Source organism: Alternaria postmessia, assembly GCF_024291825.1.
Source record: "Alternaria postmessia strain BMP 2775 chromosome Unknown scaffold_26, whole genome shotgun sequence".
Classification (NCBI taxonomy): Eukaryota; Fungi; Ascomycota; class Dothideomycetes; order Pleosporales; family Pleosporaceae; genus Alternaria; species Alternaria postmessia.
The window spans coordinates 314,513-335,963 of NW_026260099.1; the positions used below are offsets into that span (position 1 = coordinate 314,513).

General features: G+C 49.1%; 6 protein-coding genes across 6 annotated transcripts; 2 read left to right on the forward strand and 4 right to left on the reverse strand.

Annotated features, from left to right (window-relative positions):
- Nucleotides 1–32: 32 nt before the first annotated feature.
- On the forward strand, nt 33–2,316 carry J4E82_005186 (uncharacterized protein; the record flags this gene model as incomplete). Its single annotated transcript, XM_051731455.1, has 4 exons — nt 33–110; nt 164–359; nt 563–774; nt 823–2,316. The coding sequence occupies 4 exons, from the start codon at nt 33–35 to the stop codon at nt 2,314–2,316; spliced, it is 1,980 nt and encodes a 659-aa protein (XP_051588893.1).
- Nucleotides 2,317–7,157: 4,841 nt separating this feature from the next.
- Nucleotides 7,158–7,944, forward strand: J4E82_005187 (uncharacterized protein; the record flags this gene model as incomplete). The annotated part of the gene is made up of 4 exons (XM_051731456.1): nt 7,158–7,283; nt 7,331–7,403; nt 7,454–7,628; nt 7,680–7,944. The coding sequence occupies 4 exons, from the start codon at nt 7,158–7,160 to the stop codon at nt 7,942–7,944; spliced, it is 639 nt and encodes a 212-aa protein (XP_051588894.1).
- A 577-nt stretch (nt 7,945–8,521) lies between these two features.
- On the reverse strand, nt 8,522–11,433 carry J4E82_005188 (uncharacterized protein; the record flags this gene model as incomplete). Its single annotated transcript, XM_051731457.1, has 4 exons — nt 8,522–10,132; nt 10,181–10,682; nt 10,772–10,870; nt 10,931–11,433. The coding sequence occupies 4 exons, from the start codon at nt 11,431–11,433 to the stop codon at nt 8,522–8,524; spliced, it is 2,715 nt and encodes a 904-aa protein (XP_051588895.1).
- A 748-nt stretch (nt 11,434–12,181) lies between these two features.
- J4E82_005189 (uncharacterized protein) lies at nt 12,182–13,900 on the reverse strand (the record flags this gene model as incomplete). Its single annotated transcript, XM_051731458.1, has 1 exon — nt 12,182–13,900. One exon carries the CDS (start codon nt 13,898–13,900, stop codon nt 12,182–12,184), a length of 1,719 nt encoding a protein of 572 aa, XP_051588896.1.
- A 1,106-nt stretch (nt 13,901–15,006) lies between these two features.
- On the reverse strand, nt 15,007–16,528 carry J4E82_005190 (uncharacterized protein; the record flags this gene model as incomplete). Its single annotated transcript, XM_051731459.1, has 4 exons — nt 15,007–15,172; nt 15,246–15,566; nt 15,632–16,136; nt 16,216–16,528. 4 exons carry the CDS (start codon nt 16,526–16,528, stop codon nt 15,007–15,009), a joined length of 1,305 nt encoding a protein of 434 aa, XP_051588897.1.
- A 3,322-nt stretch (nt 16,529–19,850) lies between these two features.
- J4E82_005191 (uncharacterized protein) lies at nt 19,851–21,264 on the reverse strand (the record flags this gene model as incomplete). The annotated part of the gene is made up of 5 exons (XM_051731460.1): nt 19,851–20,035; nt 20,087–20,252; nt 20,306–20,607; nt 20,655–20,977; nt 21,026–21,264. 5 exons carry the CDS (start codon nt 21,262–21,264, stop codon nt 19,851–19,853), a joined length of 1,215 nt encoding a protein of 404 aa, XP_051588898.1.
- Nucleotides 21,265–21,451: the final 187 nt, after the last annotated feature.

A 21,451-nucleotide genomic window follows, 5' to 3' on the forward strand; every position in this document is an offset into this window, starting at 1 on the left:
CAAAAGCTGTAACTCATGATACAGCGGCGAAGATGGCGCCCATCACACCTCTCAATGCGGCGGACATAACTGAAAAAGCGCGCCGGGAGCTGCTTCTTCTGCTCGAGGGTGTAAGGTAATATCAACGTCGCAGATCTCTGCACCATCTAACGCGTGCGGACAGATAAGAGGCAAGAAGAATCTCGTGCTTGAGAAAGCTCTTGCAGGCCCACTGAACTTGCTTGTCAAGTTCTCCACGTTGCAGGAATACGGCGTCGACAAGCCCTTTTTCCTCGAGAACGACAATGTCGACTCGTCTCAGCGCAACATCGTCTTCCTCGTCAGAGGCGAGAAAGCGAAAACTGTGATGGCTGTTGCTGGTAAGTGAAGCTCCCTCGGCTTCCTTACTTGTTTCTCTCCATCTGCCTTATGGCAAGCTTTTGGCTCAAAAAGTAGGCTAGACAGACAGTACCCACTCTGCCTAGCCAGTCTTGATGCCTAAATCGAACATAGCGCTTTTATTGGATTGCCTATTCTTCCCATATAGGAACAGTCTATTGTACGGTGCTAACATACTAGATAGACCAAATCAAACGTATACGGCGAGACAGCCAAATTGAGCATGAATTCTCCATCTTCTGGGTGCCCCGTCGTACTATGACTTCCGATCAACTGCTTGAAGAAGCAGGTGTTTTGGGTGAAGCTAGTGTGAGCGAATGGCCGCTGTTCTTCGTGCCACTTGCAGATGATGTGCTGTCGCTTGAACTTGAAGACGCTGTGTCAGATCTCTATCTTGTATGTGTGTTCTGGACCTGCTGCAGACATGATACTAACTGTGTGTAGAAGAAAGATCCGACCGCAATCTACTTGTCAGCCAAAGCACTCATGCTTCAGCAGCAGAAGTATGGTCTGTTTCCACGCATCATCGGGAAGGGTGACAATGGCAAGCGCCTCGCTGACCTCCTCATCCGCATGCGTACCGAAGTCATGGCAGGCGAGACATCTGCTAGCGGAGGACCATCATTCATGGGCTTAGCACCTAGTTCTAACATAGACAGCCTCATCATCGTCGATCGAGAAGTCGACTTTCCCACGGTGCTACTCACTCAGTTGACATACGAAGGGCTCATCGACGAGGTTTTCAATATTACCGCAAACCAAACAGAAGTCGACTCTTCCATAGCCGGCGGCGCACAGCCTCAGCAAGGACAGACTGGATCGGCGTCGACCAGTATGAAGCGCAAGATCATGATTGATTCGAAGGACACTCTGTATGCCGAATTGGGTGATGCCAATTTCGCCATTGTCGGCAACCTGCTCAACCAAGCAGCCCGTCGCCTCCAAAGCAGCACAGGACGCGATCAGCTTGCCACAAAGACGACTTCCGAGCTCCGTGACTTCGTCGCCAAGTTACCAGGCTACCAGGCTGAACAAGCAAGCTTGAAGCTACACACCAGCTTGGCTGAGGAGATTATCAAGTTTACGCGCACTGACATTTTCACGCGAAGCCTAGAAGTGCAGCAGAACATCATGTCTGGCGCCGACCCTACAACCCAGCATGACACGATAACCGAGCTCATCAACCGTGATGTACCGCTCCCCGCCATCCTCCGTTTGCTCTGCTTAGAATCCACCACCAACGCCGGAATCCGCCCGAAAGATCTTGAGACCTTCAAACGCGCCATTATCCAGGCTTATGGCCCGCAACATATCCTTACCCTTGCGTCACTCGAGAAAATGGGCTTGCTAGGACCCCGAGGCGGCGTAAGTCTTGGTGGCGTAGGCGCACCCGCCAAACCAGGCAGCGTAACAAACTACACGCCCTTGCGAAAGAGCCTAAAGCTCTGGGATGATGATGTCAATGAAGCAAATCCAAACGACATCAGCTACACTTTCTCCGGCTACGCACCCCTCAGCGTGCGCATAATCCAGTCCATCATTCAAAAACACACCCTAGCCAACGCCATCAAACCGCCCTCCGACCCCCGAGCAAGCGCCCAAGCCAACCCTCTAGCCCAGGGCCTCCGCATTTTCGACGACGCGAGTAAGTACATTCGTGGTGCAACATTCGACGAGACGCAGAAGGGCGAAGAGAAGGCAGTCAAGGCACGACAGCTGTTGAATGGAAGTGCCGGCGAGAAGAACAAGACTATTGTCGTGTTCTTCCTGGGCGGTGTGACGAGAGCTGAGATTGCGGCCTTGAGGTTTGTGGGGGATAAGTTGAAGGAGAGTGGTGGTGAGGGAAGGGGCTCGAAGGTTGTGGTTTGCGCGACGAATGTAATCAAGGGTGAGGGGTTGGTGGGGAGTGCGATCGAGAAGAAGAAGTTTGGGGGTTGATTTCTAGGATTCTAGGAGGGTTTTTGGTGGGTAGCGATTCAACATTATAATGGATGTCTACTTGTGAGATTTTGGTCCCAGGCATCGTATCCCGACGCTGACATTGCGCGCGAGCATGTTGCGACTCGTTCTTCTAGTGTAGTGTCGTTTCCTTACTGACTGAACCCAGGCTACTCCTATAAAAAAGACTACTGATCTCTGGTATCCAAGTCAACATCCGATTGTGAGTCAATAGCCTAGGGAGAGGAATTGTTGTCTCTGCTCTAAGACATAATCAGAATGAAGGTATACTAGTGTATGAGCTGTTCAACTTACAGTTTGATAGGCATGGAGTCTTTCCAATCCACTGAGCCTTGTCAATCTCTAGAAGCAACCAATTCGCCATGGAAGCTCGCGATAGCTTCAAACTTATATGCGGAGCACCTAACGGTCCAGCGTAGACTTCGCTAGGGGCTGCGTCTGTCAGGAAAGGGACGCGGAATAACGTCCATCTGATGTCGCTCAAAGGTAGTGAAGTGACGTAGTTTCCTATTCCTACAAAGTCTTTGTAGGCGTCACGGAAAAACAACGCTATGGACCCAATAGACATTTGCCATAACAGTGATCGCTTGTCCTCAGACGAGGCCCATGATGGTGTCCCAAGGATCATGGCGCGCTTGTAATTGCAGCTGGCGAGAAGTGGAAGGAGGCGTTTATAGCCTTCTGTTAGAGGCTGAGGAATAGGTTAGCTGGGACATGTTCGTTGGATAGTAATGTCCATGGTCAGAGAGGCTTACCGTGCCTTTGTGGCCAGAAATTGGACCGATAAAAGAGACGAAGATGTCGGCGCCACATTTGGCTGCAGCCTCAAGGGCGACCATGTCATCGAACCCTCCTTCTATGATTCCTGCGTTGGTGTTCTGGGCAATGGCTTGCGGCACCTTCGATGGGTTGCGCACGAACAGCGTTAACCTGTGTTTTGCATCTAGAGCAGCATTACAGAAAGCCAGTCCGGATGGTCCTGCCAACCGTCAGATCTGTTCTTGTCGTGCGTCAAGAGCGATGACAAACCTGTAGCTCCAGCTACTAAAATATGATGTTTCGACATTGATGAGGTAAAACAATTGTAATGACAAGTCGAACTACTTCAACCCAGAATACAGATTTGTAGGAGACTTATACAGGAGAGAACCTACCGGTGCTGGCGCACTATATCATTCAACAAGACCATTGGTAACATCCGGGATTTGTCCGCATTATGAGATCGGAAACACAGGCGCTATGAATTATGAGAAGGAGGCTTACTAGTCTGACAACAATCTAATTCTGCTTAATAAGAAGAACTGTTCCTTTTCGATAGCTGTGCTGCGGATACAAATCGTCTCCGCAGCACAGCCATAGCGTGCGGATACAAATTGTATCCGCACGCTATACCGAATACAGTCAAGCCTGCCCTCCGGTGCGGAGGTGAAGACAAATAGATCGGGACTTAGCTTCTCGTAAACGCCGAAGACTGGTTTGTACCACTGGCCTCGAACGGAGCATACATTCTGGATGGTTCTCAATCGGTCGCGCAAGACCGCATTTGCCAGATTACATGGTGTTCGGTGTAGCATAGTGTTTCGGCATCTGACAAGACTCCGCAAACATCATCACCAATCCTCGCTCCGCAGTTCCCTGTCATCTTGTACATAACTGATAGAACGTCATAACGATACGCGTACACCGACAGGTCTGCAGACATGCTCAAAGGCAAACGAACCATCAATGTAAGTACCCTCGTCTGTTCTGCTGAAAGGCATACCATACAATACGCTAACACATTGTAGGCATGCCTGGAATGTCAGCAGAGAAAGAGACGCTGCAATGGAGCACAGCCATATTGTAGCCATTGCGTAAAGCACAGACGGAATTGCGTATACACAATGCGACGGCGACGGGGTCGTGGAAAGGCGTAAGTCTTCTCCTTGGCAAAAGTAGAGGGATGAGCTCAATCATACCTTCCAGCAAGAAGGACGATGCGCCTGTTGTGCTGCAACAAAAACAAGATCATCTATTTTCACAACAAGATGATACACCGCATGACGCGATTCGCGAATCAAGAGGTTATGATCGAGTGCAAAGTGGCAAGAAAGCTGTGGTCTCTGAAGGAGGTAAGCATATCAGTACCACTTCATTGTACGGGTATACGTATCTGAAAGGATCTCACATAGACGATACAACTGCCAGACTCGACCAGATCGCTGATTCGACCTGGAGTCCTTGGACTGACAGCGAGACAACACGAACCTTGCCTACCGCTGCTAGAAGGTTCACGGTCTTCGCCGCTGATATTAGCAGAACGATGGAACATCTGCAGTCACAAGTGAGTCGGGGCTACTATGAGAGTAGAATATATGCACAGCTTCCTCCGAAACATCTCGCAATAGATGTGCTGCGTTCAGTGAACGAAGCGATCCAGGTCCATGGCATCTTCCTTGCTAGAGAAGATATTATGGACCGGGCCAATGAACAATATATTGCAGGCGCAGGTGATTACCGCAGTGACCCATGCCGATGGGCGACTGTGTGCTCACTCCTTGGGGTATCGGCACTTCAGAGGATAGACAATGGGTCTCTTACGGCACTCTCATCAACGGCATGGGGGTTTTTCAAGAATGCATTTGCAATCTATGCCGAAATCGCAGTTCGAGAACCTTCAATAGTGTGTTGTGAAGCGCTGCTTGCCATGGCTTTGTTCATGCTGCGTTCAGCTGACACCCGCGTCGCTGGACAGATAACAGCTACTGCAGCCCGCGTGGCTCATATACTCGGCATGCACACGACGGAATACTACGCCGGTCTCAACAACGTTGAAGCATACAGAAGCAAACGAATCTTTTGGGTGATATATATCATCAATGCGGAGATGACGCATAGATGTGACTTGCCCTCGCCTCTTGGTGCAGTGGAAATACCTGTGGAATTTTCTAGAGACGAACCATACCATTCCACGAGCCCTGAAAGGCTAGATCAGATTACCCTTCTGCGAGAGCGAGCAACGCTTGCTATCAAACAGCTGCGAATACACGAACTACTACATAAAGTGGGCAAGCAGGAAAGCTTTGGTCTGCTGAGACTTCTACAAGAAATCGACAACGATCTCGAATCTTGGAAAGATGCATTGCCCACAGATAAGCAAGTCTGTGACGGAATGTATGGGACGCCGCTCCTCGAAGTCCCAGTTGCTCTCCTACACTTTATCTATTTTAGTTGTAAAAGCAGGGTCAGCACCACGATCGCTCTTCTGGTTGACCTGGAAACATGCAACTCCGCCTTACGAGAAGACCAACTGTCCTCACCGGAGAGTTCCGTATTCAACAGCAGAATGCCTTGGATGGAGTGCGCCATGGCAGCTCGTAAAACACTTGATGTGCTGTTTCGCTTGCGTCCGCAGCAGCCATTCACACATCTCTGGTATGTTTGCCATGATTCATCACTGATAATCTGCGTGAGCGCCTGAAGCTGAAACTACATAAAGGCAAATACTGTGCTATCCCCTCTCCGCTGTCTTGGTCTTGCTATCCGAGACTCTAGTACGTCCAGCATCAATTTATGCTGAGGCTGATGTGCAGTTGATCCACAACTTTGTCCAATTCATAGAGCAGTTCCAGAAGGCTGGTTGCGATGCGCAAAGACTTATCGACGGATGTAGGAGGTTTTGCAGCTTAGCGACTTGCGCAGTTATCGCTGCCCAGAGCGGCGAGCAAGTCACGATGTTTGGACAATCACTCGAGGTAAGCCAGAAGGCCATCAACTCCCAAGGTTGGTAATCAGCTAACGTCAGTGGTAATCTAGTCAATAAAGCTCAGGCTTACTCAAGTTGTCGACTGGTTGCCGATCGCGCAAGGACTGTTGAGCAATATGCCATCCTTGCGTGATAAGGCGCGCGAGGTATTTCATGATATCCTCGAGCCAAGTGGACCAGATGAGTCGTATGGTGAATTAGTGCCAGAATTTCTGAGATCTCATACCCATGGGTTCATGTTTATGAATTGAGAAATGTCAGATTAGTTGCGAAGATTGCAATCGCCTTCAACGCTTCAGTCATTAAGTAGGAAGAATGAAGTGTATTACAAATCGCTTTTCGTATCTCCACTTCTGAGCATATTCCCATATTACGACAGTAAAGACCGTGAACCAGGCAATCGCATCAAAGCCATCGCGAACTGTTTGCCAGTTTCGGGTAGTGATACTCATACAATCGCGCCGACAAGATCCGCGCATCCTAGTTCATTGACGAGCTACTACTGCAAGATCAGTCTTGTTAGTAATCTAAGGAGCTGCAGCATACAGAACATCTCATTCATGTGGATGCAATGTAAGTAGAATTATGTCCAATGAATTATGGAAGTTCTTTTTCCACCGATGCCAATGTTGACTCCGGCTGGCTACCCTCGCACTAAGACTCCGTACGGCGTCTAGAACCCGTAGAATAGCAGTCTTTGCTGTTTCACAATGGATGCTTTTCCGGTGCGGATATATTTTGTAGCCGCAATTGCCCCGCTCAAAGAAAGAGCGACTACCGTCTTTCTCACTGCGGATGCAAATTGTACAGATTAGTTAGCAACTTTGTAAATACATGCGGATGTTCCATGATCGGACCGAGGCCCACCATCTGGTTTCTCTGGTCTGGATCCCAAAACGAGCTTCTGCAGCTGATGAATCATCTCCAGATCCGCAGTGCAGTATGGAAATTGTATCTGTGTATCGCTGACGTATGAACAAGTCAGACTACATATATATAAGAGTGGCGCCTCCCTCTGAGGATGTCACACTCTAGAAAGATCCCTACTCGATAAATATCGCTTTGGATTTTCACCATGCCGTTCACCCTTGTTGGCATTTCGCACTCAGTCTGCACACTTCGCCCGCTTCTTGTCCTTGCTGAGAAGGGAGTGAGTGACTTTACGCTGCATGCTCCAAACATTGCCGCTGGAGAACACAAGGTAAGTGAACACGATGTTCGACTTCACACAAACTAATGGAACAAAAGACCGAGTCGCATCTCAAAAAACATCCCTTCGGCAAGATTCCGATTCTCGAAGACAACAACTTTGTTCTCTTTGGTCAGTACCCAGCGCTTCGTTTTCCACATGATCTCATCTGTTACGGGTAGAATCTCGCGCGATATCGCGTTTCCTAGCCAGCGAGTACGCCGAGCAGGGTACCGCTCTTCTACCCTCCTTCGACGACAAGAAAGCCTGGGCCCACTTTGAGCAATGGGCGTCTGTGGAACAAAATAACTTCGACCCATTCGCCCAGGAGATATTTTACCAGAAGATGGTGCGACCGTAAGTTGCCTATGCACGGATTTTATGACAGAGTTGACGAAATTCGTACAGTATGTTCGGTCAGCCCACTGAAGAGCCCGCTCTTGAGAAAGCGAGGAACGCTCTCTCTGAAAACCTTGACGTGTTCAACAATATTCTTGCAAAGCAGGACTACATGGGTGGCAATGTATTTTCTTTGATCGATATATTCTATATGCCACTCGTCGGAAAGCTCTTCGAAGTTCAGGAGGGTGATCTGTTTGGAACCCGCCACAATGTACAAGCTTGGTGGGAACGCGTCTCCGCACGGGATTCTTGGAAGAAAATGGCTGTTTGATTCATCATATCATGGTGCCATTTCAACCCGTCCCGTGCACACTAGAGGAGCTCAACACCTACCAAGTATAGTATGATGAGTATAGCTGCTCTCAATCTAGAAGATCCCTATTTAAGGCCGCAAATGTATATGAAGACTATCGAAGTGACTGTTGTATATGTGCTCAAGGCACGACCACGTGATGAAAGGTTCTATATCTACTTGTCTTCACCAAATGGTTAGTCAGATGTTGAGATCGATAAGAGAGCAACATGAGAAAGACATGTACCTCGAAAAGTTACAGTTGAAGAGGACAGTGGTGAATGAAGAGAGGGATCGACTTGGAAGGATAGAGATGCTAAAGGAGGAAGATGGAGAAGTACAACAATATGAGAACATTGTCAGGAATAAGGCTTCAAATTGATGAGGAGTAAATGACATTTCCATGAAGTATATACGAGCGATTACTATGCGCTGAGCAAATGTCTAGCAGGAGCATGTGAGTCTTTATTCAGAACTTCCACACGTAAGAAGTAAAGGCTGTCATGAATAACAAGCATACGCTGCTTCAAGCAATATATACACTCCAATCGAGACATTAATGGACGCTGCTTTCCTTTAGATTTCCATCAAAGCCACCTGGCATGAAGTCTTCGTCGCAGAAGGGAAATTTAGGGGCCACGAAACTTGTATCGTAATCACATTTCTTGCAAGCCTCTTGAATGTGACGTTGGACGTTTCTGTACCCTGCCCTGTGTGCACCGCATCCAGTGACATTGGATCGTATTGTGCCTGTTCCACACTTGTGTGTGAGCAACACTTTACGGAACCACGCCAGATGTTCATGAACTCGTTCCGTACCAGGCATCGTCAAAGAGGGCTTCATCGCAGTGTACAAGTCCCATTGAGGATCTGACACGATCCACAATAGAATCTTACTGTCAATATAATGTGATTCAAACATATACCTTCGTATATAGAAGGAGCCTTTGGTATCTGGCCATTGACTGTCCCAAAGGACGACTACTATTTGCACAAGATGCCTGATGACCCATTCATGATTGGTCTTTTCAGATGCTCCATTTTTGGCATAGATGCAAATTCCCGAAGGCATTGCTTTTGCGTTGATGAAAACACAAGCTTGAGTAGGGTCCAAGATACAGTGAGGCTTCACGGTGAGCGAATGAACGACCTTGGTGTATCGAAAACATGGCGCGTATACTTTATGGAGATTCGCTCGTGGATGCTCGCAAATGTTCTTGATGAACGAATCCAGTCTTCTTGCATAGTTCGTGGTATCACGGTCGTTGAGGAAGCTGAGGCTGACACTATCGGACATTTTGTCATGGTCGGATGCAGTGACACGAAGTACGCTAATCTCTCCGCTGGCGTAACGCTGGAAGTAGTTATTGTGGCTCGAGGTCCAGGCTTCGCTTAGCTTAAGTCCGAGTACTTCAGGTGAAGCAACCAGCTCATCTCGCTCTAATATGCCGTTTATATCTCTCTCGTACCGCATTTGTTTAACGACGGACCCAGTGAAAGCAAGGTACGTCAGCTCTCGTATAGGGGCGCCGAACTCATCGTTACGAAATTGCACATAGAGCGAGATCAAGATTTTCTGCTCCGAGGGATCTGACACGTCCTTAATCTCTGCAGGTGTACTCCCGGTCCAAGCCTCTTCAATGGTCCTTATATCTTTGCTGTTTGGTAAGAGGAACCAACAGCGACTCATGTAAACGGTTTCCAATCTCTTATAACCGTAGGTCGTCAGGTGTTTCATGGCAGCGGAGTCGTGTTCGGTGATAAAAAGCCCTCGAACTCGTGACTCGTACTTGGCGCTTTCCCAGACCTTGATATCGACATGTTTTCCAGTACTCTCAAAAAGAGGCTCGAAAGAAGAGCTGATCGTGGAGTGTACTGCATCGAAGGCGGATTCAGCAGGCGCCTCGAATGTCCCAGCTCCGGCAATGGTAGGGACAGGCCTGCCACCGTACCGAGAGTTCGCAGGATCGTGTATTGAGAGGATGTCAGGTTGATCGACAATCGTGTAAGATGACTGTTCGCCCTTGTCGACTACGGACATCAGTTGTCTCATGATACTGGGCCGGAAGATATCACGCGCCCAATCAACAATATAGTCCATAATTAGAACTAGTTGAAGTGCCTCGTCGTAGCCAGTGATATCGCCTTGCCACAAGCGAACGATCTCCTGCTACTGTGTTAACCAACGCATCGGAAAGCCCACGTATTCACTTACATAACAGGGCGAATTGCCTGGGCTAGACTTTGTGACGTAACACCCGTATACCCTCCACGTCTCACCAACATAAGCAAGAAACCAGGTCAATGGACCTCCTGGTGTCGGCATATTGTTGAATTTGTCGTCTTGGAGCTTGAGTTGCAGATACAGATGATTTCGTATAGGTACTGCCGTTTGTGTCTCGATGTCCGGAAAAGTGGTTCCGCTCTTGAGGCTCTTAGCCTCCATCACCAAGAAAGGATATATCGAAACTTCTCCACCACTATCTGGATTGCAGCTGACGGTCAATCTGCCTTGTAGGTCATCGTCGAGCTCAGACACTTCTTTCAAGTGAGAAACATGTGGTTGCTCCAAAATATTTCGAATGGTATCTGTAGTATTCAATCCATAGATTCGATCAGGCCGCATTTCTATTCTACGGTGGTTCTCTGGATCGTCTTGTATGACACTTCGCTCGCCAATACGTGTAGTGAACATGTCGGTCAGCCCTGTGCTCAAACTGGGAACGTGATTAGCTGTGATTCGTCGCTTGATAAAGTTATCGACTCACATGCTATATTGCTTTGACGATGGCTTACAGTCACATACTGTACGACGATGCTGACGCTCTGCAAGGTTTTTTGTTCGGCTGTTGCTCTCTTCCGGATTGACTTCGACGAAGGATTGCCACCGACGTTTGCGGCACTCCTGGCTACCTGTTGTTAGCACAAGAGATATGATATAGATCAAACTCAGATCGTATCATACCACGCAACTTCGATCTCAAAGCGTTCAAAGACAAGGTTGTCAAGCTTCGTTCGCCAGCCATCCTCGTTCTGATATTCATTTCTCGCTTGAATCGCCCTCGCGCTCACCCGTGTAGCCCTCAGCTTATTCTCGAGTTCCCATGGCTTGTTGGCAGTGTCAGGTCGAGGTTGTAGCGCATACGAATCGTAACTGATCTGGCCCAGCTGCTGAATGTGCCTGAATTTTGTCTGATGTTCCTCAGGAACGTTTCCCGGACGTTGTGGGTCGAACTTCCGTGGGTGGAACGTGATGCGGAATTCTTTCACGATCTTCGCCTCCTCAAGAGCCTTTTGGCAGTCCGTTTGTTTGCTTGGAACAGCAAGTACCGAATCCGATCCTGTCCTTTTCTTGGATATCGGTTTCGACTGGATATCTGATGTTCCGTCTCTTTTTCTCTTGTTTCCATTACTGGCGATAAGTTTGGAACCTCGTGAATTGGTTTTGGCTCTTGAACTCAGAGCCATGACTGCTGGAGAAGAATAGGTAATGACATCTGATAGCCTCGGCCTATGTCCTTTGGGTTGCGAACCTTATAAATAAACTTTGGCAGCCTTCTCAGCTGATAACGAGTTGCAACAAGACATGGCACGGTTCGCGCTATGGAGGGTGTGACGGCCAGAAGCGCATCAATACCCTGTTATGGGGGCCAAAAGCCCTAACCGAGATCCTTCAGGCAGGAGCCTATCTTGAAACAAGCACTTGAAACTTCCACCTAACTCTATGGTGCTCCAGGATGTCCCGAATCCTACCACAATTACGCTTTCCCCACTCAAGCATGGACGCTACATTGGTGGCACGAGCGTGGATTGAGGGCGCCTGTGCATTGGCGTGCCAGCCACTTTGCTTCCAAGATACATCCTCCATCTCCGCTGCAGGTCCCAGGGGCATGCTGCATTGACCAGCTAGGATTTTTCTTTTCCTGTGATAGCGCATCCATACGGATCTTTTACCATGCCTGCTAAAGTATGACTGGATGTCGTTGTTGGGGGCAGTTTTGCAATCATGGTGAGGCTTGTGTTTGGTGTCCGGGTGGAGGCGTTGACTGGGATGATGGCGGGGGCGGGGGGATAGTAGGCTGCCCTCAGTAATCATACAGATGTGATGACCATCACTTTTATTCATGAACCGTCACTTTTTACATCGGAGAAATTATCGTGCAAGTGCTCGAGGCACGAGAAGTTGACAAAGAATTGCATATCTACTAGTCCGCCCTTAATGTATCGCCCTACCAAGCTCATCATGGTTGGCATCCCAATCAGCCACCTCAGCATTAGGTACACGCAGCAGCCGATGCGTGTTGGCACCATTGTCATCCACATTGACCACCTGCGACCTGATGGTATAGTTGCCCCAACGTGGAAGGACATCCATCCACACGTAGTAATAAGCACCGCAGACACCGATGACCGCGATACCCACGATCATGTAAGTAGCATAGAAAAAACTAACGGTGCCAGCGTAGATGCCACCAACCGGGGGAATCCATGGCATGACAAGCAGATAGATCTGTGAGAGTAAATATAGGACGACGATAACCCACCAAGCCCTGAAGTCTGATCGAGGAGTACCAGACCGGTCGCGACGCCGGCGGAGGAAAATGAGGCCGGCGCCTAAAGCCACGTGGAATATGGCATCTGGATATGACTTCAGCGAGACGACAAATTGAAATGCGTCGCCTGCTGGAGGTGCCACAATCATAATGATGGTGAAAACCCATTTAAGGAGATACGGTCCAAGTGGTGTACCGAAAGGCTTCGTCGATACCCAGAACTCCGTCCACGGAAGTACACCTTGGCGAGCAATCTCGCGAATCTGTCGTGACTGACCGACTAAGACGGCGAGTAGGTTGCCAAAAGAACTGAGCAAGACACAGAAGTTGAGAGCTGACTCGGCAGCCGATCCAAAAGCGGTACGAAAGAATACAGCTGCTGCCAGCTCGCTCGAATCGATAAATACGTCCTTCGGAACAGTGGCGAAATACGCGATGTTGCAGAGAAAGTAGAGTGTAAAGACAATCAGTAGCGACGCGGTAGCGTTCTTCTTGAGAGTAGGCAGAGGACTCTTGATCTCGTTGGCCATGCTGAAGGCATTCTGCCATCCAGAGAAGGCGAAGCTTATATTCACCATGGCTTGTGAGAGATTATATCCACTGGAAGTGGTTCCGCTCATGGCGTTGCCGTCCCTGAAGTTGATGCCAGGGTTTTCTACACGGGGCGCATGACCGCCAAGGATGACAAAACCTGAAATCGAGATGAAGACAAGCAGCAGTATCTTCAGAGCTCCGATTCCATTTATCGTCCATAAGGAATATCTGTTGTGTACGACCACGCAGATGACGGCGAATGTGTACGCGGCGATAGCTACACCCTTGAGTTCCCATGGGTCTGGTGCGCGCCCAGCGATCCGCCATAGATAGTTGGACAATACGATAGCGTTGCTGCTACTGAAAGACAGGAGGACGGATTGAACAGCAAAGGTTATCGGGAAGAAGTGCTTAGGTCTTGGAAAGCTTTGTTCGAGCCACACAACCTCAGAGCCGCTTCGGTTGGGGAAGAAGCTGGTGAACTCCAGGTATACACCGAGGCCAGCAGCCGCTAGAATAAACCCGACAACCCAGTAGATCAGAGCCAAACCCACGGAGCCTGTCAGCCGAAGAATTGTAGCTGGCGTAGAGAAGATGCCGGTGCCAACCATATGGTTGACGTTGAGAAAGATGACTGTAAGCCAGTTGACGTGGTAGCCCAGAGGTGAATGCTTCTCTACAGGCGCCCCTACAGCTTCCTGATAGCCGGAGGCGCCATTTCCAGCCGTCTGATGGACGTAGGCCAAGTTGCCGTCATGGATAACGGAGAGTTCGCTATCCGAGTTGTCGCTTTCGGGTGCCACCTGGCTTGTGGTGGTCTGCGGTCCGATCTTGGATAGGAAGCCCATAGTGTGGATCGTCTGGCGATTCGGTCTGGAGGACGATACGGCTCGGGTGATACAAGGTGGCCAACTATTCTCGATCCCAATGGTGTATCCTACAGTATGAACAAGAATGCGAGGGACATTACATATATCGCATCGCGGGTTGTCTAAAATGACGTGCTGTGGGAATAATATTAATACACCATAGCAAGAATCTAAGGACGACAACAGTGGAGGGTATAGTCCTTCTCAGCCCTGTCATTTTGTCCATGCGCACGTCGTGACCAGCCTATGTGATGGCACAATCACCATCGCAATGCCAATTACGGGAGTGACAAGCAGTATCCATGCCATGAACAGTCTCTCACCTTCCAGAAGTGGAACATGCCTAGAAGCACGTCATGTAAGCGCTCATGATGGAGTGGTGGACGATGCAGCCAAGGCTCGTAGACCATCAAAGCCCGCAACTCTTTCTGCTCTGACAATTTGCAATGTGCTCCCTTGCTCTCCGAGAATCGCACATCAAGCCTTGCTCAAGTCTTATCGGCGCGCACTGGAGCAATGGTCTCAGGATGAAGTGTTGGTGGGGTGTTTCGCGATATATCGACGCGCTTGCATCATTGACGCTAACTAGCTGTTCTGGCACGCCAGAGCTCCACATAATACCCGTAATAGGAGCGCATGTTGGTATCACGTGGCTTGCTCTGGCAAGTAAGAGGACTAATTTGCTGTAGACTTAGATGATTCGTGAAGCCAAACTCTAGCTTTTACCAAACCTGGTAGAGTGAGATCAATCGTAATCATGTTACCTCGAGGTCGTGAAAAAGATGGAGTGCAGTTCCGTCGTTCTCAACCCACAAATAGATCGTCTCATGACATTATGCTGGAGGAGCCTACTTCTAAACTGTACTTTGTGTTGGAAGTTATGCTTTTTATCTGAAGGTCTGATCATATGGAATTGCGAGTATCGTATTGCGACAGCTGATACTTAATTAAGTACTTGCGATGACTGCTGTGATGTCATCCTTTGATGGTCATGCATGATACCCGTGAATCACCATAGCCTGGTGGCGTCAAGACCAACGTTCCCGCTATAGATCAATTCGAACATGGGCTAGAAGACCAGTCGCTCACTTTGCACTTGGGGTGCTTTCGCTGCGAGTGTGCGATTCGAGCGGGAAAGCCTGCAGCTCGGGTGTCACACCTTCATATACACGGTCCCATCTCGAGGCAAGCGGAACTGGAGTCTCCCATGCATTCTCAGGGTCACGCAGCCACAGTCGTAGTAGATGTCTCCTATGATCCCCAATATAGTCAGTTATCTGATCTTGTTGTACTCGGCAGTCTTTTGATATTCTGGAGAACTCACTTTTTGTCGCCTTTATCAGTGAAGCCGTCACGCGCATGGAATACGGCGACGTTGTTGACGTACTGTATATCGCCCTTTTCGAAGTTGGTCGATACACTGAAACGCTCGCCTAAGAAATGCAAGGCATCGAGTGCCTCTGCTTGGGCTTCGGTAATCGGTGGCAGATGGTTGCCGCGCTGAAGCTGCCCAAAACCAACATAATAGCGCCGAGCATACTGAAGAAGGATCCTTTCTGGCGTCTTGCCGTCTACGCTGGCAAGCTGGTAATAGAGAAGAGGCCGCTTCTCGAATCTTTCTTTGTCATTTACGGTCTTGGTGAAGCTGGAGAGAATGTATTAGTGACTTCTGAACTTTACTGTGCCTGTTTTAGACTTGGGGTAACATACAGCTCAGCTTCCCAGTCTTGGCTCAACGTATGGATAAGGTCGGGTCTTGTTGCAGCCAGGTGATTGTAAACACGCCACGTACTGGCAAGACGGCTAGCGCCTCCTTCTGCCGCCGTTGAGAGGGCGAAGAGAGAGACGATATCGCCCGAGTCAGTATGGAAGACCTGCTTGTCCGACGTGTACGCTGGAGTACCAATCTTGAGCTGACTCTTGTTCTCGCCCTCCCCAACTCCAGATCTGACATCCTTGATATGTCCTATAACGACATCCGCACGCTTGTCGTCTAGATAAGCGTCCTGACGGCCCCGGATAGAGGCAATATGCGAGGATATACCAGTGTAGATGATGATGTTCTCCTCGCGTGTGTATTTATCGACATCCAGACCGCGGAGAACAAAGAAGCCGTGGCCAAAATGTAGCTCATGGGAGAGACGGCGCAACTCTGCATGCAGATTAGGAAGAGGGAACGTTTCTTGCGCTATGTAGCCAAAGCCAAGCTTGAGAGCTATTCGGTCCAGTCGTCAACCAGTTGCAACAAAAGCATATCCGCCAAAAGGAGGGGATCAGTGAGGCAGGGAGCTTACATTTGAAGTGAGTAACTGCATTGTCTATTTCCGCTAGTTGATCGGCCGAGAAGACGTAGGTCCAATCGTATTTTTGGGCAAGAGACTCTCCTTCCCAAACTAGATCGCCCTTTAGCTCCTTGGGGAATCCATCTGGAAGGGTTTTTGGGAGTTCATCGTTCTGACTGCGATGGGCTACACGGACTTGGTACTTCTTCCAATCGGGGTGATAGGATATGTCTGGCTGGCCTGGTGGTGGCTGGGCTGCGGGTGTAGTGCTGAAGACTGGGCCGAGCGCTGGAGGCGTCACAGTGGCAGTGGCTGCGGTAGCCATAGTTGCTTCTGGATGGTATCAAGTAATGGAGATATTGATCAGTGAACACGCTTCAACGTAGATAAGCTAGCCTGTGAGCATGCGTCTCAGTGTGCTTCTGTTGCGTGAAGGCGTGGTTTCAAGAGATGGTTCAGCTCATTCGATAGGCAGCGGCTGTGTTTCTGCGTTATATATGGACTTCTGTTTTGTGAGAGCGTGCGAAATCGGATGTCAGTCTAAGCTATCTGTTCCCCGCGCCTCGACGTGAAGCGCATCATCGATCCTGGTGGTGACGTGATTTCTTCAACCGAGGAGAAGCTATAGCATTCTTTAGTTGTAGCAGTACTCGCGCATTGCACCATCAATCATGCTGAGCGCGTGCGCAACTAGTTAATGCAAAAAGATGAAAAGGCTCAGATGGGCAAGAGCAGAAGGATGCGCTTGCGGTTCCCTTGTGGTGTGGAAGCAGGGCGAGTTAGTCCTCTATGGCTTTGTGGGCGGGGTAGATGACAAAAACGATAGGGGACCTTCAAATCATTCCTACTCTTGAGATAACGAGGCCTTGCGATAGTTGTAGTTGATGAAGTTTCACGGCTCGATAAGCTTGGATTTGGTGCGACCATGCTCGCGCATATGTTAAGAGAAATTCGGGTTATCGTTTTGTCGTTGATAACGCGTAGACCTGGCGTGGTGGCTGTGTGATCCCCCGTGTACTTAGCTTCCCCACTTTACCGACGGGGGCGGCCGCCGTGGAACTTTCCCTCTTCTCTCAAGACAGATGATGCTACTTTGAGCAAATGCTGCATCATGCTTTGCGATAGAAGAGATGGGTTGAGATGAGTCGCGACTGTTGATGCGGTAGAAGAAGGTTGAGGAGAGTCAACAGCTACGCGCGCGATGGAAAGTGGGAGCCAGAAACCCGCGTGTCCTCAGCCCGTCGCAAGCCACCACATTACCACACGTCGACCAGCCACATCAGTTCGACGTGACACAACTCAGCCTCAACTTAGCAGTGTTGTCGGCTATAGGGAAAATTCATGCGCACACATGTCGAGAAGGTTCTCACAAACTAATGAGGCGCAGTGTGCGAGATACCATGTACATGTACACGCGCAAAGTATCAGTAGAATGCTTCTTCGTGTTGTTCATATGACTGTCAACTTCTCTGTAGGCACCACACCTGAGAACGCACTTTTCCGTCCGGCTATTTCTTTCTACTCCATTCTCCTGACAACATGATACAGCAACACACTCCACCACTCCACCTTTTCATCACTTTCGCCCTCCTGCTAGCTCGCGCATCTGCCAACCACAGTAGTTGCTACATAGGGGATGGAGCCGAAGACACCGGCTCACAGCCCTGTCCCGAATCGAACATGTGTTGCTACCTCGATCGAACTGATGGCTATGCAGACGACGTCTGCATTCAGGGCGCCTGTTACAGCAACTACTGGACAGGGCAGTACTTCGTCATTGGATGTACAAGTCAAAACTGGGACGAGGGGAGCGGATGCAGTCCGTTGTGGGACGTTTGCGGTCCGTCTCATCTTCCGAAGCTTTTTCCGCGAGTCACTGACGGTGAATGCTGGGTCGTCAGTCAGGATACACCCACGTCACACGCTGTAATGACGGCAGTTTCTGTTGCGGCGATTCCAATGCTGCGTGTTGTAACAGCTATTCTGGGGTATATCTGAACGAGAATGGGACGGAGATCTTACAATCGTCAGAGTCAGGGCCGCTTCCGGACACGACGACGTCATCAACAGATGTACCATACAGCAGTCCAATCCCAACCTCGTTGCAGACACGAGTTCTCACATCTACCGGCAAATCAACAACAAACCTACCCTCGCAAACAGCAACAGCGACGAATGTAACGTCAGCAGATAAGCCAAAAGAGGGACTTTCGACTGAGGCAAAAATTGGAATTGGGGTCGGTGTGCCTGCTGTAATCCTTGCGGCTCTTACACTGTGGAGGCAATGCAGAACGAAGGGACCTTAATCTCGACCGCTGACTCCGCCGTCGTTGCGTAAAGCAGAGGCGCCGCCGGTAGGATTACAAATGGATTAAACGCTATACAGATAGCGAAGTCGGCTTGGTGCGCGGTATCTCTAGCACTTGCTCCTGGCATCACGAATTGCCAATTCGATTCCCAGGAACGGGCCGGTCAATCGCTATAGCATCATGACTGTATATGTTCTGATGTAGGAGACGGACTGCCAACTGATGCTCGTACATATCCAGGCAGGTAACGATCACCTCGAAGCGAATGCCTGTAACTTCAGATTTCGCTCAGCTTGATGAAGATACTTATTTCATGACGTAGAGTCCGTATTGAGAGAACAATGGTATGGTGGAAAAGCGATTTGGAATACTATCATGGATGTCCTCTTGACAAGATTTTGGTCCTAGGTATCGTATCCCGACGCTAACCTCGCACATGAGCATATTGCGACTTGTTCTTGTGTGGTATTTCGTGTCTTGTTCTTCAGTCATGGAATGCGCGATGCCGTGTTTCGGTACTCGTTAGGAGAAATTATAATAGACTTCGAGACATTAATCAACGCATTTAGAGACGTTTATGCCAACATGATTTCCCCAGAATAATATTGAGAAAGAGAGTCCGAGAAAGGGTGTTCTCGCAAAGACGGTCATGAGAGGCGATGCAATGTTTTTCGACATGAAGCGAGGGTGCAGTCCGAAATCAAAGTCCACAGTCCCCATGGTTCACACGAATATTCAACGAACGTAACCAGGGTTATATTTCTCAACACTCCTATTCCCCAGCCTTTTCGTCAATTCCCAAAAAGTTTCTCTGAACTTTTCATATTCACGATCTGCCTATCCCAAAACTTTCCGAACTCGTCATGCCTTCTAACCTCAGATCCAAATCTACACAGGAACAGCACGACATTAAGATTAATACCTTTCAGGATGATATCGTGAATTCCGTTGAACGAGCCTTCCTTTTGCGAGCAGCCCCTGATGCTTCTGGGTATAAGAAGGTGGTAGTACAATTCATCCACTTCGTCAACAACGACATCATTGGTGTGCCAGGTTGAGTGTAGAAGAGTTAGAGAAAGGTGGGATTGTGCTAGAAGCTTTCGAGCTAGTGTAAGCACTTCGCCCACACTATCGAGACAGGCATGGCAACTTCATGGAGCGTAATTCTCACTTATTGCTAGGCCTCGGTACTATGTTTTCTGCCCAGTTGATGATCGAGTGTAGGAAGATCTTGCTTCAAGGCAACGCCACCTCCATGCCCTCACTCTCGTCCCGATCATCCCTTCCAAAATGTCAGACCATTCATCTTCGAGTCATTCGATACTTGCTCAACCCGACTTACAAGTTCCCTTTTATCCAAGGATGCCCAAGCAACTCCTTCGCGGTCCACCGATCCTCAGGTCTCCACTGCAACATGCACCTCACGAACCGCAAGAAATCTTCTTTCTTCTCTCCATCTAGATTGTCTTCCGATCTCTCTAACGTCAAGCCTTGCAGTATGTTTATCTCGGCTATCCAATTCCCTAATAGTTCTTCGGTTAGCTTCAGACGTCACTTCGGGAGCGCAGTCTCACCATCACCATCGAAGAATTCCTTACTCCGCGCTCCTCTCTCTAGCATATCCATCGGTGGTGGACCGAGCATCGCAACTAATTCTGCGAGATGAGCTCTGGTCAGGTATCGCTTTTCAATTGGATCAATGCCGTAAAAGAGGTGTTTATCCTCATATAGGTCCCAAATCTGTATACCTCGGTCAACGTCTGACTTCGCCTTAGGCTTGAGATGGTACATACCATCGCTCCAACGTTCCAGATATCAGCTGGATAACCCCATTTAGTCTTCAACATAACCTCTGGACATCGGTAGACATCCGGTTGCGCATCATGGATCTGAGGTTTGTCGCCACGGACTGCAGAGCCGAAATCTCCAAGGACAACACGACCATACTCTTTCGGCAATCCAAACTGGCGTGTCGCGTAGATTGGCTTGCCATCTACGACTTTTCGAGGCGAGGGAGATGTCATTTCTGCGTCAACAAAGGCTTCCAAGATGTCCTGATCCTCGATTTCTATGAGAATATTGTCGGCTTTGATGTCTACATCCTTGTCAATGGAATTATGGGAAGGCCTGCGTAGGCCGCACCTGTATGTATGATCTTGGCTTCTGTGTGAAGGTAATCAAGTGCGAGAAACAATTGCGACAACCCAGCTCTTAGCAGCTCGTCCGTGAAGCAATGCGCGGGATTTCTGTTCAGGAGATCCTTGAAACTATCCCACATTGGTTTCTGGACAAGACATCTATGATCGCCACCTTGTCGGGGAATAGTAAACAAATCGAGGGCTGTCCGGACGTGATTGTATCCTGGATGCGAAGCATTGCCTTTGCTTAAGATACTGTACATGTTATACTCATTCTCATCCATTCCCTCTCTTGTGAAAACTTTTAAGGTCGTGTAGGCATGGTGGCTGGTTTGCTGTTAGTATACATAGCGTGATTGCCGAACGTGAACTTGCTGTAGATCACGGGCCAGCCAAACAGTTGACGTAATACCAAAACCAAGTTTACCTACCACTTGGTACTTCGACGCGAAAACGTCTCCTATATTGACAGGACAGTAGACGCCCCTGTGGAACTCCTCAAGCTGCTCTTCTTCAAACGTTACCGCGTCGCTGACGACTTCGAAACCAGATGTCGGGAATTTGAGTTGGGGCCATGGTTGCCTTCGAAAGAGCGACTTCGCGAGTTTAAACATGGATAAACTTGCAACAAACGTGTCCTCATCGCCCCCTGAAAGGTTCGAGGGAAATATCTTTTGGTAGCAGGTGATGGTGGGTGATGTTAAGATTGGGGATGGCGGACAGACGAGGTAAGGTAAAAGACGGGCTTAGTAGAGTGCCTGCCCAATGAGCCGGTTCACCACCCCACCATCAGAACACATG